Consider the following 27554-nt stretch of genomic DNA (forward strand, 5'->3'; position numbering starts at 1 on the left):
ATACTGACTAGCTAATGTTGATATCGACGATAATACCGGCACAGGTTTTAAAACTGAAAAAGAAAATCTGAAAGATTAATTGAGAGATATGTGATTTTTGATAGTAGCGCTTAATTATTCCGGGTAACTTAGAAGTACAGGAATCCCCATTATTAACATGCAAGACCTGAGTAACTCACCTGAAATACGCAATGCCGCACCGACGAATACCAAACATGGATGATTCATGATTTTCAAGTGTCACTTCTAGTTTACGTGTCCCTATCAGAATTGAACGGAGAAGCAGCTTTTAATAATCACCACGGTGTAGTTCTGAATGATTCTTGCTTGCGGCCATGACAGCTGCTATATCCAACAACATAACCGTCCGTCATACCTGGTTTAGTCCAAAATAGTCTTTTTCTTGGAATAGGCCGTTCATATTCACCATTTGGTCTACGCATGCCCAGAGATACGTGGTCTGGGCCTACTATTTCACTCATAAAGACCTCCATTTGGTAAATGCGGCATTTGTCCAAAAATATTGGTTGTGATGTTTGCTGGGCTTTATACCTTAAAAAAACAAGACAGCGTATATGATCTAAGAAGAAGAACGCCCAGAAACCTTGAGGTGTATACCTAAAAGCCTGCGGCGGTTTTCTCTGCATATGAAACGAACACGAGTAAGGCTACTTCCCCCTGTCCTTGGATAGTTACTTTCTATTTGGAAAGGTAAGGTGTGTGAACTTTCAAAAAAAGTGTTGTAATAAATACCACAACATAAGATCGCACATAAGTTCTGAATTAGATCCGGAATTTGGGGTGCCTAAGAATCGGTGGAAAATTTTTTTCCCGAATATCTTTGAAGGCACTACGATGCACATCTAAGTTTCAAGCGACCCTAATCATATCAATTATTATTTTGCGTGTCTCACTTGTCCCATTGTTGATGGTGAGTCCATCTTTCAACAGTGATGATTGGTTGCTTCGACACAGTCTTTTCTGACTTCTTATCAACAGTTTCAATGCCTTCCTCAGTAACATCGTGCATCCATAGTTCACATAAATCATCACATGCCACGTAAAATGTGTAATTACCACTCTCAGGAGCCTGAAGAAGGATAAATGCAGTTTCTCAATTGACAAAGGAAGGACGAAGAACAACCTGAGGCTACACGAGATTGCATTTTCGGTTATTTATTTTCAAAGAAGCTATTTTGCTGTCTCTCTCTTTTTCCACCCATTCACGCGATTTTATACCGGTTCCAGTGCACGAATGGAAGTTCTGAAAAAGCAAATGTACTATTTCGACTACTGTATTCGTTCAGATAATGAAACCCTTCCTCAGATTTTTCTGTTTTACGATTTTGGTAGATGGTGTTTTCAAGAAAGCTTAAGCGGGGTGAGGCAGTCATTAACTACATAGAAAAATCTGTTGTTGACTCTAGAGACGATTTTGTTGAGTTAGTTGATGACCTGTATTCACAGTTATAGTGACAAAAATTACCTGTAAGTAACCAGTCAAACGCTGAATGTACTTTTCTGCCACATTTACCGGTGCATCGAAATCTCGAAGAATTATTTGGCTTTGTGGTGTATATTGGAAAGCAGGATTTTCGCGCATAGTTGATGTTTTTGTAGTGTCGTAGTTAACGTTATACCATGCATCACGCCAAACTCCGTGGATTTCGCTGGTGAACTCTACAAAACAACAATGAATTGAAGACAAATGAATGAAGATGAACGTCCCCTATACACATTAATGGCATTTGAAATTTATGATTTGTACGAGAAGTTACAAGTTTTGGATGACAAAGAGTTATCAAGTTATCCTTGAAGCTTTGCAATCGTTACTTTGTCAGTATTATGAGTATGTGTGTACATTCATCTGGATAACTGTTCTGAAATTAGCTATGTTAACAGTAACAAGGTGGGACATTTTAAATCTCAGTCCATTACCTTGTGACCAAACGATGAGGCAATTATAAAACAAACCTGCGTCAGAGACCTTTCTCTTGCGGTTCGTTTGGAAGATTACGCTTCGCAGACACATATCAAAGGTCATGGATACCATAGTTACGTGCACATTTTACTTTAACTTTTTTTTTAATTAACTGCAACTGGTGAAACTTACCAACTGTGCGAATCACAACCTGGCAAAGAACTAGCGTGACATTGCTACCAATCAACTTGAATGTCACGTAACGTCCACGCGCTGGTGGAGAACAGCGTACTTTGTAACACCACGACTTTCCATAGGACACAAACTTGGTACAAGATGGATGTAAACTGGTTTCATCAGTAGATACGTCGATGCTAAGAATTCCATTATCTCGTCGACAGCAGTCCAGATTTTCGGTGATCTCAACAGTTTCAACGTAGAGGGGCTTTTCAAGGGTCACCTGCCACCAAGGGTTAGACTCCTATTCGAAATGAGGGCCAGAGAAAACTAATGAAATGACTCTAAACAGAGAAGCAAACGCGAACTAAAGCGACGAGAAGTGGATAAATAATGAGGGGAACGAAAAACCAGTGAAGTGTTCAAACAAACAAACAAACAAACATAGAGCCAGCACAAGGACGGACAGACGATTGTCTGAGTCACCATCAATCAAAGGTTCATATAATTTCACTTGCTTTGATGAACGAATTAGCGATATTTATAATGTAAGTGCTATCTCTTGTACCACATTATCTCTTACCTGTTTTGACCTAAAACATGTGGAAAAGGATCTGTCAATAGCCAGAAAAGGGCCATTTGGTATCAGAACACTCGAGCTTCGGAGTAAATTTTGACGCAATAAGGAATTTTTCTGAGAAAGAAAAAAATGGTGGATCAAAGAATCAATGGAGAAGTTACTGCTTTCCTTCGGTGATACCAGTAAATCATAAAAAAATACTTTTTGAAGAGTGAGAAGTTTTTTGAAAGTATTTAGTTGTATCATAAATCTGTTTAAATGAGTTTTGTTGTATTTTACGATAGAATTTTTGTTGAAAAGTCAACATGAAAACTACCTAATTCGCTATTGTATGCCAAATAATCTCACACGACGTATAGACTATGGGACATACCAGCACGTTTGGAGCACAAAGCATTCTTATACATTTTGCAATCTTCATTCGTGATTCTTGACGAAATTGCTGAGAGAACTGCACAACTATGGTCTCCATGGTTACCGGACGGATATCCACGCATCCAAAGGGAGGCGTTCAACGGGTTTCCATCGATCCAAACCCAGTCGTCTCGCGCCAAGAAACCAATATGCAAGTTGTTCGGCTTTGGCTTCATTCCTTCCAACTTGTTAGATGAGGCAGATCTTAAGCCTTCCCGCGATACCTTGGCTAGTGCACCACCTTTTCGACTGCATTCTATTTGAGCGTAATTCCATGGAAGTGCGTTATGGGTGTGAATAGAGAAACAACCGCCATGGAAATGGAAGAAATTTGGACCACATTCGAATCATAAAATGCTACTTAAAGGAAGTTTGAAATCGGAAAGATCTAGATGTACACTGTCAAATATCAGTGCTACACTAAATAATTTCACTAATTTACCAGATATTTCATTTTTTTTTTTTGGGGGGGGGAGGAAAATATACATACGGAAGATTTGTATCAATATATCAAGACTCATAATTGATAACCATGAATTTTCTCAATGTCCCTTCAAAGTGTCAAAAGTAAGGGTTGGCCCTTCACTCCAAAGATTTCAATATCATTTCTCTAAACTGTTCTTCCATATATTTCTGACAATTCCAACTCTGAGAATCAGGTATCAAATCAAACAAAGTGACGTTTTTTGGTTCTTCATCCCTGCATTCTGCTTGACGATGTATTTAGATTAAAGGAAGAAATTACATGTGAATATAAGTTCCTTGTAGAAGTAAAAGCATTAACAAAAATGAGCTTTTATTAAATCATATGCAACACAAAATGAAACTCCTAAATAAACATACCTGAAAGAAATCAAAATATTTAAATTGACAATCTTTGTGTACTAGATGTGATATATTGTTGTTTCCATGCAGCCACATGTTACCAGTAAGTATCATCTGCTCATAATACACATCTTTAACCAAATAAAGAAAAAATTCAAGATCACGAGAGTTTGAAGACTCTTCTATTTGGATTATTTGTTCACAATACAAAGCTTCATGAGGCAAATGAAGCAAAAAGTTGGTGATCTTTTTTCTTTTTTTTTTTTTTTTTTGTTCATTCTGTTTTGTCATTCTCTATAAGAAAACATGTTGTTTTAAATATCTATGGAAGTAAATGCAAATTTGTTGCCGGTCACTTCACAAATACACTTATGCAAGCCATGCTCCATTTCACAATCAAGAGCCATTAGTCTTTTTATCTTCCTTCTCCAAAATTCACAGACTGTTAAAAGAAGTTTTTGTTTTTGGCAAGTGCATCACAAACTATGAAATCAATGACATCTGTGACAAACCAAAGGTTGCAAGAACTTTTTAAGTGAGCTATTTCTTAAAGCTCAAGTTTTGGTCCAAATATAATTTAGCGTTACAATACAAAGGCGCTAAAGGACAAAAAAACAATGGTTATTTTTTGAAGAGACAAAGAGAATGATTTCATTGGTCAACAGGTTTTTCACCAACTGTTCAAATAAATGAAGGGTAACAAAGTCAAATCAACCTCTGTGGTTCAAAAACAGAGGACAAAAGTTACAAAAGATTTACCTGAGCGGCAAACTGGAGGGACAATACCACACAATGTTTTAAAACGCTTCAGGAAAACTCAAAATTCCCGTTACGTTTTTTTCATTGTTTTTACAGCGTAACTAGCAAATATAGAACCGTCAAAAATATACAAAAGTCGAGATAACTCCTCGTGACTTAAAATGATTATCTTCGACAAGATATGCTAAACTTAAATTAGCAAGATAAATTTTCAGTCGACAAAAATGGCTTTAAAATAGCCCAAACGGGCACCGTAAAAATTCATGTAACGAATGAGCGGTCGTCGCCAGAATAGAGCGGCAAATATCATGTTACTAATACCAAATCCTCTAATTAATCGATTAAAGTAGTATTTCGAACATACCAAACACGTTTTGAAGCAAGCAATAAGGCCCTGTGACGTGGACGAGGAGTTATAAAAGGATTTACATTTATCAAATGGTTTGCTTACGTAAGTTCTTGCCCGAATGATTCTGAAGTTTAGGAAACAACATGTTATGCAGATTTCCGTCTCAGAGAAAAGGGCTTTGTGAGGGAGTAGCAAGTTCCAAAAGAAAAAATGGACGACTTTTACTTTAAGTTTATCCAACCAGACGACCTAAAAATCTCGTGAATTTGGTTCCCTGTGAACACAACGAATGTATCAAATTATCCCCAGTTTATATCTAAACAAAATATCAACACATTTCAAATAACTTGATCACTTATCAACTTCATCAATTGTCGGCAAATTTTAAAAAAGTAGTCCATTCTGCGAATAGCCACAAATTACTGCGCTGTATATAAAGTGCTTTTAACTCAATCACGAAATTCTCGCTTGCATTCACGTTAAAAATTACTTTTTAAAACCCTTTTTTAGCCATTTTGGCCACGCTCAAGTTTCAAAAGGCAACCTAAAAAACTAAATAAAATAGACAAACATCTGATCTTACCTGTCAAACGAAAAGCATTACAATCATTTCCCTCAGAAGTATAACTTTTGCGAGCGTTTTAATCTGTAAAAATCACACATACATAATTTTACGCCAAGCCACTAAAGTTAAATTAAACGACGAGTACCTGGCGTTTGAACAGTAAATCGTTTTAGCGGAATCATACAATACCAATTCCGATTAGAAGCTACGACCACGAAACAGTTTTTTATGCATGTAGCGTTGGTTTTGCTTGGGTGATAAGCAATCTACAAATCTTTTACCGAATGTGACAAAATTAGAAATTCAAATCGCGCAGCTATGTTTGTCAATCATAACATTACATATTCTTCGATCACTCGTGTAAAATTACGAGTTTTGGCTTTCAGACTGAACAAGATGCGTTCACAAAATGTTCAACATGTTTAAATGACTCTAAAGAATAATTCCTCAAAAGACTACCAACAGAAAGTATGAATTTCCTGAGGTCTTCTAGATTTTACAATTCACGCCATACACATTCATAGATGCTTGAAATACCAATTGGTTCAAGACGAAGATAATAAAAAACTATAAAACGCGGTACAAACCTCGTCAAACTTCGATCTGTTGATTCCGACAACTCGTCTTATTCGTTAAAGTTTTGTCTGCAGTAATAGCTCCGTTTTTCGCCCTAAAAATGAAGATTTTACAGCAGTTAAAACGGAACGACTGAAAAACATGCCAGCTACAAAAGGGTCGGGCGGTCTGAACCACACGGTCCGACCAATCAGCAACAAAACTGACCAATCAGACAAGCCCATTATCTTGTCACGCTTGACACGGAATGTCATACTGCACCTCCATGGGTCGGCGACCTGAATATATTTTTTTATTTTCACTTGTGAAAAGAAATGTGTTTTTTTTTCGCTTTAGTCTTAAATTTTTGTTTTATTTCGATCACAGCATCCCTTCCATTATGAGGCACTTACAGAATCTCAGAATCACATAATCGACAGCAGTAAAAATAAAATTCAAGCACAAACAGGAAAGGCGCTGTAAAAACAGCTTTGAACTTTTGATGACAATACGCTTTCGATTCTCACCACGCGAGCACTTGGCCTCCCAAAAACAGAAAATAAAACGCGCAGAAACAGATCAATTTTGTTTCTTCTGCGGTGTCCCAGCAATATTTTACACGTATTTGCGGGTAGAAATTAAATTATTCTCTCCGCCATGGTGACAAAACAACACTCTTAGGGGTGTGATGTATTGTTTAAAATACTCTCGGGAGCTTTGCTTTGGAGCGGTGCCAAACAAAATACTATTGTTCTGAGGCATCCGACTGCATCTAAGTCTGTTATTTCACGGACAATCAATATAAAGCGCACCGACCTATGGTGGCGCCCTCGGACTGCCATTTTTCGAAAGCGAATATTCCCTTCAAACCACTTCGAAACCAATCAGCCGTTATCGGCTAATTCGCCTGGACTTGAGCTTAAATTTACAAAGCAAGCAGACATCGAACACAATAGACCTAAATTTATTAGAATCAATTTCATGTCGATTTTTAATCAACATGTATACACTTTCGTCACGAAAAGAAAAGAAAAAGAGAAATAAACATTAGTTTCTTACAGTTTCAAACAGAATAACCCGCGAGAAGAAGAAGATGAAGGAAAAAAAAAAAAGAGAGAAGAAAAAAAATTCACCTTTAACGACCACAAGGAAAATCTTAATGTTTTCACGCCAACAAAAATCAATTTTAGATTTAGTCTAATTGTTTTCATGGCGCTTAGAAATGAAAATTTCCTTATGTAAATTTCACGGTCAATAAAAATTCGAAACTTACGGATAATTACCGGTTTGTTGTCTTCCACACCTGCACAAAACAGGAACGAGCAACAGACTGAGTTTGATTTCATCAGACTTCCGGTACCCTCAGAAATATCCCGGACACAGGAAGATGGAAAAAAAAAGCTGCAGAAAACCGGCTACAAGAAAAAAAAACAATCCTCGCACACCTTTAACCCACGTGCGCGAAGTATACGTCAACAAAGAATTTGATTGGCTAAGCACCAAAAATATTGTTTAAGCTCTCAGCGACATGAATAATTTAACAACTGCGGTGAAAGGTTGTTCAGTCGACTACACATTCTCTCTTTGTATGATGCAAATAGACGTTTTATCCACCAAGTTTTCACAACAAGAAACGTTTGATAATATAATTTATTTGCCGCCTCATTTTATGCAATTTCAGTGAAAATTCATTTGCGGAAGGACTTCATGATTGGATCAGTTGCTTCGTGTCTATTTTTTTTTTGTTTTGTTTTTTTTTTTTTTGTAGAGAATGAACTGTTTTATGTCAAAAACAATAAAAGTGACGCTTAAGTCGACTTGAAACGTTGTATTTCAGAGGGAAGTGGTGTAGCGTGGAAGAAACACAAGAGACTTCAGGGTTCTAAACATTAATGATAAAGAAAACCATTTAGTCTCAGTCACAGGGATTACACTGACAGGACAGTAGGCGCCGTCTGGCCAGCTGTCAACTTATTAAACAGCATGGGGAAATAACACAGTTTTTGATAAAATGAAGGAGGGTAATTAATCAAGAAGCGGGATCTTAAACAGTAATAAACAACTCAACAAAATCACTTACGTTACAAAATAAATTATGACAAAATTCGGTGAAATATTTCCGTAGACTGAGATACACCTTGAGGTCCATATCCGGCAGTTGACAATCGGGTGTCAAAACCGAACCGGTACGTTTGCCGTATTTTGGCCTTGCGCTTATACCTCACATCGAAGAACTCAACCAGGAGGAATAATCAAATTTTGTCGAGTTAAAAGAGAGAGAAAGAAGAAAGAAATAAAAGAAAGCACAACAACTTTGACTGAATATGCTTCTGTTTGTATAAACTGAGTGGATCTGCAAATAAAATTTAGAGACTTACAAGTTTATTACCATCGCATCTGTGCTAGATGGCAAAAACTTTTGTGTTCACATGCTAGTGAAAAAAGGGTACAGATTTCACGTCCTCATCGCCTAGAACAAGCTCCCACAGCGGAAAACTGAAAACACAGTGATCGCTAGAGGGATTCAATTAATTGGCATATTGACGCCTGAAACAAATTGTGGAAAAGGGATTAAAACGAAAGCATCCTATTCTGCTTCTCATCTGCAAAAATTCGTTACTGACGGTTGAAATGTCAAATTTTTTATACTATATCGTATTGTGGTTTATTGTGGCATTTACCCAATTTCGAAAGGATCAGGCAAAATTTAAAATCTGTTTCTGGATAGAGTGTGTTTAAATCGTGCAAATTATTTTTGAAAGTACATTAAAGTTTCAAATCAAAGAATCATCACAATGTTTAAAATCAACCAAGAAAAGATTGAATAGAACTAAATTTTGGGGGAGGGGGGCGCTTTTGTCAATATGATCATGATTATTCTGTGCTTAAAAAGCAAAAAGGACTCGCTTAAAATACAGTAAGGAGTAGAAAAAAAAAATACTTAACTGCTTATTCGATTAACGCTAAACCTGGTAGGGCAGATAGCGGCTGATTTTTCGACAAGGCTTGAGAACGTATGGTGCGCCAAATCAGTATTATATCGGAAAAAGAATTGTAATAGGATGTTTAGATTTTAATTATGGGCCTTTAAAATAAGCAAAGACAACAACGAAGTAAAAAATGAAAAATTGTTCAAAACTTTAATCAGCAAAACGACGGCTTTGCACGTGCGTTTTAATGCTTCGCACATTTCTCAGGTCTTACGCGGAAATGACATCAATCCTTACAGATCGAGTGAGTTTATGTTTTAGCAAGAAGGCATATGATGTTGTATAATTTGAATATATCAACAAAGTTGAAATAAAAGCTGACGTTTCGAGCGTTAGCCCTTCTTCGGAGCGAATAGAGGAATTGTGGGTTGTGTGTGCTTTAAAAGGCAGAAAATGGAGCTACGTGATTGGTGATGTTGTATAAGCTGTATGTCGCAAATTTTTACATTTTTTTTTTTTTTGCTATATTTAGAGGATAGCAAGACATCTGTTTCTGCAAAGCGGATATTGTCGTTAAAAGCCGGCCCTCTTTTCCCTACAACGGCTCACGGATGAAGGAAACCCAAAGTTTATAATATTTTAATAAGATCCATGAATCGAGAGTATTCGATGACCAGGAAAGGAACAATTGTTTTTTGTTTCACACATTGGTTTTCGCATAGTGAATTGGCTCAAATCCTAAAACAAAAATAATCATAAGCCTAGTAGAGTAGAATAACTACATACAGAACAAATGTCAATTTAATATTTTCAAACGGTGATTATTCAAAAGACGTATCGAATTTGTCGACTGAACTCAGCACATGCAGATCAAACATGTTTCCAAGGGAAATCTTTCAGTTACACTTAATAGCTTAAAGTGTAATTTCCATTTTGTGTTCCAAAGAATAACTTGCTAATTTCAATTTTCTTGAACAATTAAAAAATACCGCGAGACTACTCAAAGATAGATTTTTCTAGATAGATTTAATTCGACGCCTACAGGGAACGGGAATCTCTAATTTGGCTTCATTTCCTTCCAGACTTCGAATAAATATAACAGAAAAATAGAAACATATCGATCGTAGTTTCAACAAAAACATTAACTTCACACCATCACTCGAAAAAGTTTCCTAGCTTTTCATTTGTGCAAATGACAGACTGTCAACTGAGGGGGAGGGGAGGAGATGGGAGGGGAGGGTGAGGGGAGGGGAGGGTGAGGGGAGGAAAAGGGGTGAGGAGGGGATTTCGGAGGATTTGATTATGCTACGATAAACATATCAAACTGTTTCCCCACTGCGATGGACATTTGTTTTTGTCGGTTCCAGCCTGGCGCGGCCGCTAACCCAGATGCCCCCCTGAGCAAATTTTCAAAATGGCGGACAAGCCAAGGAGAGAGATAAGAGAACAAAGGCGATTCTGCAACGAATACTCAGCATACACCCCTGTTAAAAAGGTCATTTCACAGAGAAAAGATACAAAATTGTATGATATTGAAGTCACGGAGGTTGACAAACCCATCAAGAGACTGAAAATTCACTACATTGGCTACAGTACACGCTTCGATGAGTGGAGACCCTTCGGGGTTCTATCCTCGTTTACCGGTTCACAAGAGCCAACACAAAAGACCAAACAATACACAATAGCTAACCGATAACTCCTAAACAAAGAAAGAACAATGGTAATTCCCTTGTGAACCGGTACACCAGGACAGAACCCCCTTCGGGGACGGTGAAGCATCTGAATATTTTCCTTCGAAATTGTAGAGATTAGTAGGCTGCAACAAAAATTTATTGGACGACGTTTAGGGTAAAAACAGCAATCTAACCTGAGAAAAACATGTATTTATTCCGACTCTTTCGGAAAATAACTTTACAAATCTTACTTGTTTATCTCGTAAGTAAACGATGGTGAAGCGCTTTCCGAGCTACCCGATTCTTCTCCCACTGCTTTCACGCTTATAAAACAGGAAATGAGCAAAAGGAGGAAGGTGTGGCTGTTTTGACTAGCCATTTGACGAGGTTCAATCTGCTCCTTGTTCGACAATTTACAGATCAAAACAAAGGAAATTTGTTTCTCTCTTTGACTTTGGCGGTACATTTTCAATTTGCGCTTGCGTAAGAGAGAAATCGCCCAAGACTCCTTGCTCGGTGTTGTTTTGACCACGAACGCCTTCTTAATTTTGACGGACCCGCTCGGGAAAAGGTGAAAATGATGAGGGAAAAACTTTACTTTGTCGTACGAAAATACACAAAAGGGAAAGCCATGATATTATAGTTCAATATTTCGGTGGTACATTGTTAACTTTTTATACAGAGAGTCGGCAAGATGATATAACATCCAAAAATCGCACTCGATTTGAGTGGGCCGATTAAGTGGGCGTGGTCACGAAATTCAGTAAGAGACTATTTGTACCCCGTGAGTTTGATATGTTTACCTGATCCGATTCCCCCATGAGGCTTTGCAATATTCATGGGATCCCCTATCATTGGCAGCCGATTTTCAATAGTTCTCAAACTTCTCCCCCCAACCCCCCCCCCCTCGCCATGCAATAAAAATAATGACTGGTTCCCTCGTCACCATCATCATTATCATCATCATCTTTATTTAAACACGGTTAAACACATCAGGCATTAATAGTTTAATATGAAAGCTACAACTAATTACGAAGAACTATTTATACTATGTATAAACTATGTATATTAGTCTAATTTAAAATATTACTAACTATTACAGAAGGTAAATTATAAATTAAAGCCTGTTTTACATGAATGCCGTGTCGGAATTAATTAACAATCGTCGGAAATTAGCCAGAGATGTTGCTTGCCTAGCAGCTGAGGGTATGCTGTTCCAGAGGACTGCACCACTATAGTTTATAATAGTTAGTGCGTGGCAAGCCGGAATAGCAAGCTTATTTTCAGAATCGCGCAAACCGGGGCTCCCACGCGCGCGAAGCGGGCGTGGTGTAGAGCCCCATACCCATATAATATGATCAATCTTTTGGTTGTCACGTGACTGACCGAGCGTACGTAAGGGAGGGGTGACTCAGGAGAGCCTTGGCAAATGCCCATCTTTTATGTTATCATTAATATTACGAACTTGGGAGCTCCGCTTTTAGGCTTGGCTAAATCTATATATTAGAGTGCATGGCAAGGAAGGACTCCATATTAGATGGATAGCTTATTAAAATCAGCTTTTATCTAATGAACACACAGTAGAGTCAGTAAATACGGTTTACAATAAAATACTTCATAAATTGTCCATCTAGAGATAAGAGTTGCATTCAGTAAAATAATACTGTGCCAAGCTTTTTTCCATTTATAAATATGTCTCCCGGACTTAAACTCGATGCTGAATCTCCTCCAGCAATTCGCGGATGTTAGACGCCTTAGGTCCGTTATTTTCGGCTGTTTCCTCAAAACACAGGTTCATGATTTCATGCAGCTGAAAAAAAAGTCAAATTTAGTAAGGAGAGAAAAGCTACCTCTTTCGTTTTGAAGAAACAGAAAACATTATCGATATAATGGTCATTTTCTTCGTGCCAATTTAATGGCTTTGAATCAGGCCATGTCTTGCCATCCAATACCAGACATTACAGGGAGGATTGTGGGCTCATTTCCTGATCAGCAGCTGGTTATCAAGCTGTCACTAGTAATAACCCTACCTGGGCGTATTCACTGGACCCATGACAGTGTCCTAATAGAGTGGCTATCAACTGTCCAAACTGCTCAATATCGTTGCCATGACAAATCTGCCTATAAGCTCCCCAGTTTGTAAACGAACTAGGCTTACTCTTCTTGGACACTCGAGACAATCCTCCCAAGACCGCTCTCACGAGAGGAAGCTGAAAATAATCGATAATATGTACTTTTGACCGAGTGATTCTAATTAGCATCTAATACGATTTGGCAAAAAGATGGAAAGTTTATTTACCCTTAAGGATTGAGCAATCAAAATGTTGCTTGTTGTGACGTTCTTATGCACCATCCCAAGTTCCTGTAGTCGTTCTATAGCGCTGATGACGTCACAGGCTATAGCACAAACCGCATCAAAATTAAGGACAGTTCCCTCGTCGCTAAGAAAATCTTGCAATGTTGAACTCGACACAAAATTGTAGCAAATCAATCTGAAACAAAAGGGGCATATATTTTGGACATCATCACATACAACAAGCCCAGTTACGACTACTTTGTGTTCCTTCCTTCACTGTCCTACGAGTATGGTGGGAAAGTAAATACAATAGTTGTTTTTTGAACAGGAAGAGACTTGTAATGGCCGGGAAAGGCTGATCAATTTATTAGATCAGGTCAGGTCATTTCATGTTTCGAATGTCTTTTTCAGGGCTCAAAATTTAGACTGCTTCTGCATCAGGCTTGGCTTACTTTGCCCTGTGATAGTCTTAAAAGCTCGCGTCGCCTTCTCGACCAATCAGATACAAAACTAAAGCCAATCACGGCTTCGTTAACGCGTCTAACACGTCAAACCATTTAAGTTTAATTTTTTTCGAACTTCTTGATGTTTTGGCCTCACTCAAATATTCCTGTGATGAATTTCTATGATAATTTTTAATTGTCTTTCAACATGAAAGCTGTTTCTTACAGACTATTCGATTGTAACTCGCGAATCTTCACTTTCCCGTGATCAATATCATGGTCACGGGCTGCAAGGGAAAAGTAGAAACAATACTTGAGCAAAGAAGGAATTCATTAGAAGAAAGCAAAATGACTGAATGAAAATACTAGATGACTTGACAAACTCATTCAAGAACCCCGGCCTGCATATTTACAAAAAAGTTTCATTGAAAGGCTCAAATACTTTGTTAGCTGAAAAATTTTGTTGACAACAACGGCAAGAAGGTAGAACTGGCTACTTAAAAAATTTGAACTCATTTTGAGTGCATCTATTCTGCATCACGTGGGAATTATTTTTTTCCTATCAAGTAATTTTCAAAATCCCTCAGGGAGACCCGGGGTCAAAGCGCTTCTGCCTTATATTCATGTAAGAATATTTAGCAGCAATCAATCATATTTGCACAGCAGGATATTAAAACACTTAAAAACAGTAGGAAAGTGTTTCTAATTCCTCGGCAATTTCGATGCTGGTTAACTTTTCGTTTAACCCCAAATCATAGTAATAGTATATGATTCCGTTCAGAGGACAAAACACATGGAGCTTTTATTCACTTGCCTGTGGAGTGCCAACGATAATTGAAAAGAAAAGGAAATTCTTTTCTCTCACTACACAGGCTCTTTGCCACATCAACTTCTCGAATCCAGTCTTCTTTGTATTTTGTGGCAAAGTATTTCAATAACACCATGCTTGAAATGTCTTCTCCCTCAGACCAAGCTAAAGCATAACCCTGAAACAGCAAAGATTCATTGCGAAGGTTAAACCCATACCAGCCTAATGGCCCTCCCTTCCCTCCCCTCCCATCCAACAAGTCTTTAGGTCGAGTGAGTCTGTTGGTTCGCTGGTAATAATTTATACTCCTAAGTGTAAATCAATTGCTCATGATCGTCAAATGTCCTGGCCAAGAACACGATGCAGTGACTTGGGCAGGGCTCGAACTTAGCTTCTCCAGTTTGTGTTCAGTCCAATGCATGCTTTGACCACTAATTCCCCAGCTAAATCGTTGAGATAGTCAGTGGTTAACACGGATAAAAGCCAAGTCTGAGATCCTAACCGAGATAAAATCCTCAACCTTCCACAGACTGGTAATATACTCTGACCGATGAGCAACATTGAGAGTGATCGCATGCTAGGTAGCATGTCATATGTACTTGCATAGCTCTATAAATCTTTCCCCCAGGATATCAGGATTTTGTCTTTTGGTAAACATTGTTTCACACACTTACAATGGCAGGTTTTCCAGCGGTGTCGTCTTTTAGAATATTCACTTCTTCAATCAGCTTCAGTTTAGAGTGCATCATGTGTTCACTATTGTGTTCACTATTGTCTCGTTCATGCTGTCCTAGTGAAGGCAAGGGACGTGGGAAAGCGATGATATCAGCGATAAGGGTGGCATCATGGGATGGTTTCATCAAATCCACTGCCTGCCTCCGACCTTACATGAATAAAAATAAATCATGCAACTACATGTTAGTCTGCGACAGAAATACAAGGACTTACTCGCACACAGCACTGAAGAAGTATTCCTCGTTTAAGACAAGTTTTTCATATCTCGAATTTGATTGCATTCGAGATTTATCTTCAATTTTAGAAAATATGCGTTGCTTGACTTGTACTTTTCCATAAGATATCGAACGTACTTCTTGGAAGTAGTTCTCTACAAAGTGTCTTTTTGAAAGGTTCTTTAAAGGGGAGATCAGGGGCGGATCCAGGAATTTTTGATTGGGGGGGGGGGGGGGCAAACTTTGGTTCAGAAAGGACTGTTGAGTTCTTTTGAGGCAAATTACTTCTCCCCCACACCCCACACCCCCTCCCACCAGTCGCGGTTGCACGTTATAATTCTTTGGCTGCTTACCGTTTGCTTGGATTCATTAACTAAAAAAATCAATTAGTTAAAAAATGATATACGATCCTGTCGATGTAAGAATTTCAGTCTCAAAGTTGTAAGCATCAGGTCTGATGGGGGGGTCCGGACCCCCCGGACCCTCCTCCTGGATCCGCCTCTGGAGATTCACCTTTTTGTGGGTTACTGCCCCCCAAGACCTTGGCAGGGACCTCAAGCAAACCATGATTGGCCATACTCTGCTAAAAACAACATGACATCGCCAAAATCTATGTGGTCTGAGAACGGCGAATCATTTACTTCTTTTTGTGGAATGCAAGGATGTTCAATTTTAAATTAAAAATTCTGCCGAAGTTGAGGTCCCAAGGCATCTAGCCACCCACGAAATCATTATGGACGATTTCCTCGGTCTCCCTTTCTACATGCTTCTGGTCCCGAGAGGGACTCCAAAGATGATAACAACTGTGTCAGGCTCTGGGTGAAGAGGATGAGGAGGGGGGAGGAGGGTGCAAAAATAACAGGGGCCAAAAGTCCCAGTAGAAAAATAAGGAACAAAAGGTGCTTTCCTTATTCTCCCTTTATTCGTCATTGGCCCATCCCCTCCAATTAAGTACACTCAGTTCACCGATAATTGTCATTACTCACCTGGCATTCGCTCGTTCAATGTCTTCATTACAATACCAGTGATATGTGTTCCCTTTTTGGTTAAGCTTTGCCTTGCTCGTTGGGTGGAAAAAGTGTACAGGATTGGATTTATGGAGGAGTTGATAGGAAGAACAAACACGGCAATCCACACGTAGGCGATTTTGTTTGGATCCTCAAAATTCCCAGTTAGCGATAAAACACTGATTGTTATGATGGGCATCCAGCAGCAGAAGTCTGTCATCACGATGAAGGCAAGCCTCTTGGCCATCTCGGATTCCTTTTTGAAATTCGTCGATCGCGCTGCACGTGCAGCACGCTTTACCGTCCAAAATATTGAGATATACGCCGCGAGGATAAAGGTGAAAGAAATGAAGTTCAAGCCCACAAAGAATGACACGGAGTATTCCCAGCCAGCCGGTGTGCCCTCAGAAAGCTGAAGCGGAAGGCAGACGGCAGAGCGACTATAGAAACCGAAATCCCCGCTTTCATCGTAAAAGTAGTTTATTCCGGTGATAGGCATCACAGATATGACTATGCCAAACATCCATACACCTATGCAGGCGAAAACGGCCGCTTTGTAAGTAAGGCGCTTGAACTTGAATGGGAAGACGATACAGATAAGTCGGTCGATGGTGATGATGGTGAGAATCAGGACAGAAACTTCACTAGAGAGCATCGAAAGAGCTCCAACGACTTGACAGCTGATGCCAGATCTCCATTTAATGTCATGCTTAAAGTATTCCCCTCGCCATCTTGAGTCCATGATGGCGATCGTTAATAAATAGACGCCCATAAACAGATCAGCCACGGCCAGATTGGTCAGCAGACAAGACTGAACCCTGCTTTCTTCTTTATCAAAGGCACGCCATATTATGACGAGGACGTTGCCAAGGAGCGCAAGTATTCCCAGAATCCAGATACAGACCTGAGCAGTTTCGTTTTTCATGAGGTCGTCACAGCTCGAAAACTCGTTCATTGGCGCATCGCAGTTAACTCCATCGATTAACTTTATGGCGTAGCAGCAAAAGATAAATCGGTCGAGTTTCCTGTGCAAAAGAAACATCTCATGATAGGCACGATTGACAATTTTACCTCTTTCCTCCCTTGGGGAGGTTTTTATTCAAATGTCGAAAGTAGTAAAGGAATGCACTTGTTTTGCTTTTCGTTGCTTTTTGATTGGTTCAGATTAATCTGTACACCCTCTAAACCAATGAAATGCACAATAATTTTCCGTACTTGATGCCGGTTGACTTGTGTTCGTATAGTTTTGCCTAGGCGTGTAAAAGTAAGGAGTAATATCCCTCATGTTTTCACAAGTGATAATGATTGTTAACCTTACGACGAAACATGCGATTACTTGTTTATATTATTAAGGCAAAATTCTATTTTAATATCTAATAAGGTTCTTCTAAATCTGATTGGGCGAAATTGGAAAGCGCTTCGTGAAATAGGACGATTTTGAAGGCCAAAAAGCGTAGAAAATTCATTGATAGATACTCACAAATACTTCATGTTTACTAGTTCACTAAATGCATCGGAAGGTACGTCAGATAACTTGTTATTGCTTAGATACCTGTAGTAATGGATAAAACAATTGACGAATTGACAAACTGTCTTTTTTTTTTACAATGTAAGATTTGATTTAAGGCAGCTGTCAAGCTTACCACCTAGGAATTTTTTCAACTTAAGTTTTTTTATCGACATAAAGTGATCAACAAACGCTCTACTCACAAATATTCCAGTGATTTAAGTCCTTTGAAGGTTCCCTTCGTCACTGTAGTTAGCTCGTTCTCACTCAAGTTTCTGAGGAAAACAGCGCAATACGGATGACAATTAAATTAAAAATGACTTCTGTCATAAAATTGATAATTCAAACGTTTTGTGGAGAATCTCAATGGACCTCACTTGAATTTTCTATCTTAATTGGCTATTTCTAGAAACGAATTACAATATGCACAACAGAAATGAGTAGAGCTTTCAGGTATTCAAGGTGAGATAGGACCACAAAATTGATCGGCTAGCTTTGTTCAGTATTGCCCCGGCCGGACCAATACTCATAGTCTTAAAATAAGTGAGGAGAATTTGCTGCCTTTCCGATATCAAGAAATGGACAGATATTGTAGTCTTCTCAGATAAGGACGAATAAACCGTAGGCCCCGTCTCCTGCAAGGTTAGGGGTAGGAAACGTTAATTTTCCACGTTCGAGATTACTGTGTGGTGGATGTTCTCTCCTGGGGTGGGATGGGTGGGTGTTGCTCAGCATATTAGCATGTATTGCTAGGGGCCTAATCAGCCTCAACAACCCGAGTTGAAATAAAGTTACCTACCTACAAACCTATGTTATTTCCATTAATACCTTGTCATTCAAACAGTGCCAATAATTATTATTATGAGAATAAACCTATCTTGTAAACCACTACTATGATCATTACCCAGCGTCATCAGCTGGTTTTATCATCGTTTGACTATTTATACCCTAAAATCAATATCCATATTTTCTATACTCTTCTCTATTCTTTTCTTTTGTGATTGACAAGGAGAATTTGTCTAACAATCGAGAGCTTCCTTGGTTTATGATGATTTTCCTTTGTTCTCCTGACCTTAATGTGCGATTCAGGGGTGATATTGTGAGAGGAAAGTAGATGCTTGTCACCTTGAGGAGTCAAATGGTTACGCCACCTAACATTTTACTTCCTGATGTGACTGTTCTGTAAATTCCTCTATCAATATCCATGTAAAATCAAGTACGCAGGAGAAAGGAACTTAGATAGCATTCAGCTGAAGGATTTTAGTTTGATGCAACCCAAAACTCTTTTCAACTACCATATGTGCTAATATAGGAAGTACCGGTAGCTTTATGGACTTAGAGCTTTATTGTATATCCTGAGTCAATGTAACAGTAATGTAGATGTTAGATGAAAAGACAATCAATTCTATTTCTTTTCCTGATTACTTCACTGTTTGAATTTCAACACTTATGATATCACCGTGTTGACCGTAAACACAGTGAAAAAAACTTTTCGAGAGCAGTAAGTACATGGACTTTCGAGAAACGGGCCCCAGTAGGCAACCAAGTATTCTTACTTTTTACAAGTGTGTGTTTCTTTCTCTAATGATGACCAATTTTTGGATTGCCATACTTACAACACTTTCAGCTTTGAAAGATCTCCAAGCAGGCCTTCTGGTAGTGTTTTGAGCTTGTTATCCTGAAGATACCTAGTTACAAATGGGCAAATAAAAAAGTAATGACACAAAACCATGATAAATAACCTAATCGAAAAATAAGGAAAAGAAAACCCACAAAAACTTCGAATTTCTAATCTTGATCTAAAAATAATTCCATAAAAGGAGAAATCTTCATAGGGTCTTCAGAGTGTCATAACGGAGAAAACAAAATCCCTTCATAATCTGTACAAGGACCCCTAACAAGTTCGACACATCACAAATAGTCAAAACTATAAGTATTCCAAATTAAGTCACGACACATAGCATTAACAAAGCCTCTACTCACAAATATTCCAGTGATTTGAGTCCTTTGAAAGTTGTTTTCGTCACCGTTGTTAGCTCGTTCCCACTCAAGTTTCTGAGGAAGAAAGTGCAATACGGATGACAGTTAAATCAAAAATTACTTCTGTCATAAGACTGATAATTCAAACGTTTTGTGGAGCAGCTGAATGGTCCTCACTTGAATTTTCTATCTTAATTGGCTATTTCCAGAAACGAAGTACCCTGTACACAACAGAAATGTGTAGAGCTTCCAGGTATTCAAGGTGATATAGTGCCACAAAATTGATCGGCTGACTATGTTATTTCCATTGATAACTTGTCAGTCAAACAGTGCCAAGAATTATTATTATGAGAATAAACCTATCTTGTAAACCACTACCATGATCATTGCCCACCGTCATAAGCTGGTTTTATCATCGTTTGATACCCTATTTATACCCTAACATCAATATCCATATATTCTATACTATACTCTATTCTTTTCTTTTGTGATTGACAAGGGGAATTTGTCTAACAATCGAGAGCTTCCTTGGTTTATGATGATTTTCCTTTGTTCTCCTGACCTTAATGTGCGATTCAGGGGTGATATTGTGAGAGGAAAGTAGATGCTTGTCACCTTGAGGAGTCAAATGGTTACGCCACCTAAAATTTTACTTCCTGATGTGACTGTTCTGTAAATTCCTCTATCAATATCCATGTAAAATCAAGTACGCAGGAGAAAGGAACTTAGAGAGCCTCCAGCTAAAGAAATTTTAGTTTGATGCCACCCAAAACTCTTTTCAACTACCATACCTAGAAATATAAGAAGTACCGGTAACTTTATGGGCTTAGGGGCTCGTTTCTCGAAAGTCTCGGTAACTTAACGGGCCTGTAAAGCTGTTCTGTTTTCATTCAAGATGGGGATTTCAAAAGTTTTCAAAGTGATACAAGAAAACTATCATCTAAAGAAACAGAAAGGACTGGTTTATGTGCCAGAACCCGGTTTCCTATCCTTTAAATTTTGAATTTAAAACATGGCTTTGGGCCCGTTAAGTTACCGGAACTTTCGAGAAACGGGCCCAAGAGCCGTATTGTATACCATAAATCAAGGTAACAGTAATGTAGATGTTAGATGAAAAGGCAATCAATTCTATTTCTTTTTCTGATTATTTCATGTTTGAATTTCAACACTTATGATATCACCATGTTGACCGTAAACACACTGAGAAAAACTTTTTCACTCTGGACTTTCGAGAAACGGACTTTCATGAACTTTCGAGAAACGGGCCCCAGCAGGCAACCAAGTATTCTTACTATTTAGAACTGTGTGTTTCTTTCTCTAATGATGACCAATTTTTGGATTGCCATACTTACAACAATTTCAGCTTTGAAAGATTTTCAAGCAGGCCTTCTGGTAATGTTTTGAGCTTGTAATCCTGAAGATACCTAATTACATATGGCCGAAGAAAAAAGTAATGATACAAAACCATAATAAATAACCTAATCGAGAAGTAAGGAAAAGAAAACCCACGAAAACTTCGAATTTCTAATCTTGATCTAAAAACAATTCCATATAAGAAATCTTCATAGGGTCTTCAGAGTGTCATAACCGAGAAAAACAAAATCCTATTATAAGCTGTAAACAGACCCCTAAAATTACTTAATAAAAAGTTCGACACATCACAAATAGTCACAACTACAATGATTTCAAATTAAGTCACGACATCTAGCGATCAACAAAAGCGCTACTCACAAATACTCCAGCTCGTTCCCACTCAAGTTTCTGAGGAATAAAGTGCAATACGGAGGACAGTTAAATCAAAATATATTTCTGTCATAAGACTGATAATTCAAACGTTTCGCGGAGCAGCTGAATGGTCTTCACTCGAATTTTCTATCTTATTGGCCATTTCGAGAACTTACGAAGTACATTGTACACAACAGAAACGTGTAGAGCTTCCAGGTATTCAAGGTGAGATAAGACCACAAAATTGATCGGCTGGCTATGTTATTTCCATTGATACCTTGTCATTCAAACAGTGCCAAGAATTTTTATTCTGAGAATTAACCTATCTTATAAACCACTACTATGATCACTGCCCACCGTCATCAGCTTGTTTTATCATCGTTTGACTATTTATACCCTAACATCAATATCCATTTATTCTATAATCTACTCTATTCTTTTCTTTTGTGATTGACAAGGAGAATTTGTCTAACAATCGAGAGCTTCCTTGGTTTATGATGATTACCCTTTGTTCTCCTGACCTTAATGTGCGATTCAGGAGTGATATTGTGAGAGGAAAGTAGAGCTTGTCACCTTGAGGAGTCAAATGGTTACGCCACCCAACATTTTACTTCCTGATGTGACTGTTCTGTAAATTCCTCTTTCAATATCCATGTAAAATCAAGTACGCAGGAGAAAGGAACATAGATAGCATTCAGCTGAAGGATTTTAGTTTGATGCAACTCAAAACTCTTCTCAACTACCATACCTAGAAATATAGGAAGTACCGGTAACTTTAAGGCCTAGAGCTTTAGTGTATACTCTGAATCAAAGTAACAGTAATGTAGATGTTAGATCAAAAGACAATCGGTTCTATTTCTTTTTCTGATCACTTTACTTTTTGAATTTCAACACTTATGACATTACGACGTTGAACGTAAACCCAGCGAAAAAAAATTTTGGAGAGCAGTAAGTACATAGACTTTTGAGAAACGGGCCCCAGTAGGCAACCAATTATTCTTAGTTTTTACAACTGTTTGTTCCTTTCGGTAATGATGACCAATTTTTGGATTGCCATACTTACAACACTTTCAGCTTTGAAAGATGTCCAAGCAGGCCTTCTGGTAGTGTTTTGAGCTTGTTATCCTGAAGATACCTAATTGCAAACAGGCAAATAAAAAAGTAATGATACAAAACCATAATAAATAACCGAATCGAAAAATAAGGAAAAGAAAACCCACGAAGACATCGAATTTCTAGTCTTGATCTAAAAATAATTCCATAAAAGGAGAAATCTTCATAGGGTCTTCCGAGTGTCATAACGGAGAAAACAAAGTCTTGTCGTAATCTGTACAAAGACCCCTAAAAAGTTCGACACATCACAAATAGTCACAACTACAATTACTTCAAATTAAGTCACGACACATAGCATTAACAAACCCTCTACTCACAAATATTCCAGTGATTTGAGTCCTTTGAAAGTTGTTTTCGTCACCGTTATTAGCTCGTTCCTACTCAAGTTTCTGAGGCATAAAGTGCAATACAGAGGACAGTTAAATCAAAATTTACTTCTGTCATAAGACTGATAATTCAAACGTTTCGTGGAGCAGCTGAATGGTCTTCCCTTGAATTTTCTATCTTATTGGCCATTTCGAGAAACGGAGTACACTGTACGCAATAGAATTGTGTAGAGCTTCCAGGTATTCAAGGTGAGATAGGACCACAAAATTGATCGGCTGCCTATGTTATTTCTATTGATAACTTGTTAGTCAAACAGTGCCAAGAATTATTATTATGAGAATAAACCTATCTTGTAAACCACTACCATGATCATTGCCCACCGTCATAAGCTGGTTTTATCATCGTTTGACTATTTATACTCTAACATCAATATCCATATATTCTATACTCTTCTCTATTCTTTTCTTTTGTAATTGACAAGGAGAATTTGTCTAACAATCGAGAGCTTCGTTGGTTTGTGATGATTTTCCTTTGTTCTCCTGATCTTAATGTGCGATTCAGGGGTGATATTGTGAGAGGAAAGTAGATGCTTGTTACCCTGAGGAGTCAAATGGCTACGCCACCTAACATTTTACTTCCTGATGTGACTGTTCTGTAAATTCCTCTATCAATATCCATGTAAAATCAAGTACGCAGGAGAAAGGAACTTAGATAGCATTCAGCTGAAGGATTTTAGTTTGATGCAACCCAAAACTCTTTTCAAATATTATACCTAGAAATATAGGAAGTACCGGTAACTTTATGGACTTATAGCTTTATTGTATATCCTGAATCAAAGTAACAGTAATGTAGATGTTAGATGAAAAGACAATCAGTTTTATTTCTTTTTCTGATTACTTCACTTTTTGAATTTCAACACTTATGATAACACCGTGTTGACCGTAAACACAGTGAAAAAAACTTTTCGAGAGGAGTAACTACATGGACTTTCGAGAAACAGGCCCCGGTAGGCAACTAAGTATTCTTACTTTTTAGAACTGTGTGTTTCTTTCTCTAATGATGACTAATTTTTGGATTGCCATACTTACAACACTTTCAGCTTTGAAACATCTCCAAGTAGGCCTTCTGGTAGTGTTTTGAGCTTGTTATCCTGAAGATACCTAATTACAAATGGGCAAATAAAAAAGTAATGATACAGAACCATGATAAGTAACCTAATCTAAAAATAAGGAAAAGAAAACCCACGAAAACATTGAATTTCTAGTCTTGATCTAAAAAAAATTCCATAAAAGGAGAAATCTTCATAGGGTCTTCCGAGTGTCATAACGGAGAAAACAAAGTCTTGTCGTAATCTGTACAAAGGCCCCTAAAAAGTTCGACACATCACAAATAGTCACAACTACAATTATTTCAAATTAAGTCACGACACATAGCATTAACAAACCCTCTACTCACAAATATTCCAGTGATTTGAGTCCTTTGAAAGTTGTTTTCGTCACCGTTGTTAGCTCGTTCCTACTCAAGTTTCTGAGGCATAAAGTGCAATACGGATGACAGTAAAATCAAAATTTACCTATGTCATAAGACTGATAATTCAAACATTTCGTGGAGCAGCTGAATGGTCTTCACTTGAATTTTCTATCTTATTGGCCATTTCGAGAAACGAAGTACACTGTACGCAATAGAATTGTGTAGAGCTTCCAGGTATTCAAGGTGAGATAGGACCACAAAATTGATCGGCTGCCTATGTTATTTCTATTGATAACATTGTTAGTCAAACAGTGCCAAGAATTATTATTATGAGAATAAACCTATCTTGTAAACCACTACCATGATCATTGCCCACCGTCATCAGCTGGTTATATCATCGTTTGACTACTTATACCCCAACATCAATATTCATATATTCTATACTCTTCTCTATTCTTTTCTTTTGTGATTGACTAGGGGAATTTGTCTAACAATCGAGAGCTTCCTTGGTTTGTGGTGATTTTCCTTTGTTCTCCTGACCTTAATGTGCGATTCAGGGGTGATATTGTGAGAGGAAAGTAGATGCTTGTTACCCTAAGGATTCAAATGGTTACGCCACCTAACATTTTACTTCCTGATGTGACTGTTCTGTAAATTCCTCTATCAATATCCATGTAAAATCAAGTACGCAGGAGAAAGGAACTTAGATAGCGTCCGGCTAAAGGAATTTTAGTTTGATGCAACCCAAAACTCTTTTTAACTACCATACCAAGAAATATAGGAAGTACAGGTAACTTTATGGGCTTAGAGCTTTATTGTATACCATGAGTCAAAGTAACAGTAATATAGATGTTAGATGAAAAGACAATCAATTCTATTTCTTTTTCTGATTATTTCACTGTTTGAATTTCAACACTTATGACATTACGACGTTGAACGTAAACACATCGAAAAGAACTTTTCGAGAGCAGTAAGTACATAGACTTTCGAGAAACAGGCCCCAGTAGGCAGCCAATTATTCTTAGTTTTTACAACTGTTTGTTTCTTTCTGTAATGATGACCAATTTTTGGATTGCCATACTTACAACACTTTCAGCTTTGAAAGATCTTCAAACAGGCCTTCTGGTAATGTTTTGAGCTTGTTATCCTGAAGATACCTAATTGCAAATGGCCAATTAAAAAAATAATGATACAAAACCATAATACATAACCTAATCGAAAAATAAGGAAAAGAAAACCCACGAAAATTTCGAATTTTCAATCTTGATCTAAAAGGAATTCCAGGAAAATTTCTAATTTCTAATCTTGTTCTAAAAACAATTTCATTTCAGAAGTCTTCATAGGGTCTTCAGAGTTTCACAACGGAGAAAAACTAAACCCCATTATAATCTGTACACGGACCGCTAAGATTACTTAATAAAGACTTCGACACATCACAAACAGTCTATAATTATTTCAAATTAAGTCACGGGAAACATTACCTGAAATAAATGAAGGATAGCAATACTTACAGATTGGTCATGGTAGTTTTGTTTTCAAAAACACCATATTCCACTCTCTCAATCTGGTTTGAACGCAAGCCTCTGAGAGCAAATATGAAATTTTAATTTAGATTATCTCCACTTAAGGTCGTTGAAGACATTTTAAAAGCTTCACATGAGAAATACAGTATTGCAAATTTAATTGGGTAACTTGTAGTTTAGAAGTTAACACTTACAAAACCTCTATACTAGAAAGTCCATCCAACATTCCTTTTACTGCTTTGCGAAGACGGTTTTTCCCTAAATCTCTGAAGCAAATCAATCAATTTCACTGAGTTTAAATTGTGTAAAATGAAGTGGAATGAAGTCTAATGACCAAATCAAAGACACTCAGTTTTTAGTCGTGTTGAAAGGAATGCGAGTTGTCGATGTATAAACTCTGTGATTGCTCAGGTAAATTTGCGCCGACATTTTAGAGAATAGGATGCGTAATAAGAACAAGTATGCAAGCGTCAGTCGTTTACACTATATCGAGCACAATGGAAAATCGTTCATCTGCACCCACTATGATTTTCCGCCTTTGATTAAAATCGATCCATAGTGACAAACCTGTGATGAGGGTCGGCCTTTAAGGTACACAAATACTTACAGAACGCGTAAATTATGAAGTTCAAGAAAGAGTCCGTTGGGAAGAGATTGTAAGAAGTTGAAGTTCAGTCTCCTGGAACAAAAAGCACAGCGTTAAATTTAATGAACATATAACTGATAGCAGCCTTAAAGCGACTCTCTTCTGACAGCTAAATAGATATACACGACAGTAGAGGGTTTCGCTTTTGTCACCATTGGGCAAGCAAATGTGCCCAGATGTTACCATTTGGATCTGAAATGGGATAGCAGCTTTTAAAACCCTCTTGGATATCAGATCACAGCATCTCCACCATTTTTTCTTGGTTTATGCTAGTGTAAAGACAAAAAAGACCGTATTATGCGGTTTTCCCAATCAAGGACTGCAGTGTTTAAATGAAGAAACAACTCACTCGGCAAAAAAAATTACCCTTAAAATGTCGTGATGCATACTAACATAGTTTCGACGGATGGGACATTTTGAAAGCAGTTTTCTCTGAGGCGAAGCAGAATATTGAAGCTCATGTCTCTAGAAAAAAAAGTAATCAGCTCGTTAAGTTCCCCAGCCAGTTCACCTAACTCTATAGCAGAAATCTTGATGCAGATTTTTAATTCTTTTAATCAACAAATGTAAAGTTTACTCACATATATTCTAGCTTGTCGAGATTTGCAAAGGCCTTTTCTTGTAACTGACGTACCCGATTTTTCTGGAAAAACCTTGAAAGAAATATTAAACTTGCAGTAAACAAGACTAGAATTCTAATCATCACAAACCAACAGAGCAGCTAGCTAACAAAGAAAAGGAAAACAATGTGGATATGTCAATGATGAAGTTGAAAAACAACAAAACTATTAAGTTTTTCATGGCTTACACAGCTCGAGTATTAGGGGGGAGATTAGATGGAATACTGAGCAAGTCTACTCCAGTTACAATAATCCCTTTGTCTTTGCCTTCACCGAAATCTTCACATTTGCAGCTCGATGGACAACCTAAAAACAAGGGAAAACAATACTATCATTCAGACTAAAGCTGACAACTAACGTCCAAATCTGGAATGATAGGAAAACGCGCAAA

General features: G+C 37.8%; 2 protein-coding genes across 2 annotated transcripts in view; both read right to left on the bottom strand.

Annotated features, from left to right (window-relative positions):
- Positions 1-91: 91 nt before the first annotated feature.
- Positions 92-6319, bottom strand: LOC148732104 (uncharacterized). The gene is made up of 8 exons (XM_088756329.1): positions 6178-6319; positions 5609-5671; positions 3052-3348; positions 2682-2792; positions 2114-2402; positions 1487-1680; positions 915-1090; positions 92-552 (listed from the first exon to the last, which is right to left on the bottom strand). The coding sequence occupies exons 3-8, from the start codon at positions 3148-3150 to the stop codon at positions 297-299; spliced, it is 1125 nt and encodes a 374-aa protein (XP_088612455.1). The 5' UTR covers positions 3151-3348; positions 5609-5671; positions 6178-6319; the 3' UTR covers positions 92-296.
- Positions 6320-11698: 5379 nt separating this feature from the next.
- The window catches only part of LOC148732105 (MAM and LDL-receptor class A domain-containing protein 2-like), a 55072-nt gene continuing 39216 nt past the window's right edge, over positions 11699-27554 (bottom strand). Inside the window, exons 46-65 of the mRNA XM_088756410.1 lie at positions 27352-27469; positions 27125-27196; positions 26937-27008; positions 26505-26576; positions 26092-26163; positions 25886-25957; positions 25460-25531; positions 21471-21500; positions 21092-21163; positions 19743-19814; positions 19376-19447; positions 17963-18034; positions 17733-17804; positions 16232-17277; positions 14970-15178; positions 14302-14473; positions 13714-13774; positions 13048-13240; positions 12779-12958; positions 11699-12558 (exon numbers count right to left, since the gene is read on the bottom strand). Coding sequence (XP_088612536.1) covers positions 12454-12558; positions 12779-12958; positions 13048-13240; positions 13714-13774; positions 14302-14473; positions 14970-15178; positions 16232-17277; positions 17733-17804; positions 17963-18034; positions 19376-19447; positions 19743-19814; positions 21092-21163; positions 21471-21500; positions 25460-25531; positions 25886-25957; positions 26092-26163; positions 26505-26576; positions 26937-27008; positions 27125-27196; positions 27352-27469 — 2906 coding nt within the window. The 3' untranslated portion in view covers positions 11699-12453. The remainder of the gene's footprint in view (positions 12559-12778; positions 12959-13047; positions 13241-13713; positions 13775-14301; positions 14474-14969; positions 15179-16231; positions 17278-17732; positions 17805-17962; positions 18035-19375; positions 19448-19742; positions 19815-21091; positions 21164-21470; positions 21501-25459; positions 25532-25885; positions 25958-26091; positions 26164-26504; positions 26577-26936; positions 27009-27124; positions 27197-27351; positions 27470-27554) is intronic.

The sequence above is a fragment of the Stylophora pistillata genome, chromosome 4 (genome assembly GCF_964205215.1).
Source record: "Stylophora pistillata chromosome 4, jaStyPist1.2, whole genome shotgun sequence".
In the NCBI taxonomy this organism is placed as follows: domain Eukaryota; kingdom Metazoa; phylum Cnidaria; class Anthozoa; order Scleractinia; family Pocilloporidae; genus Stylophora; species Stylophora pistillata.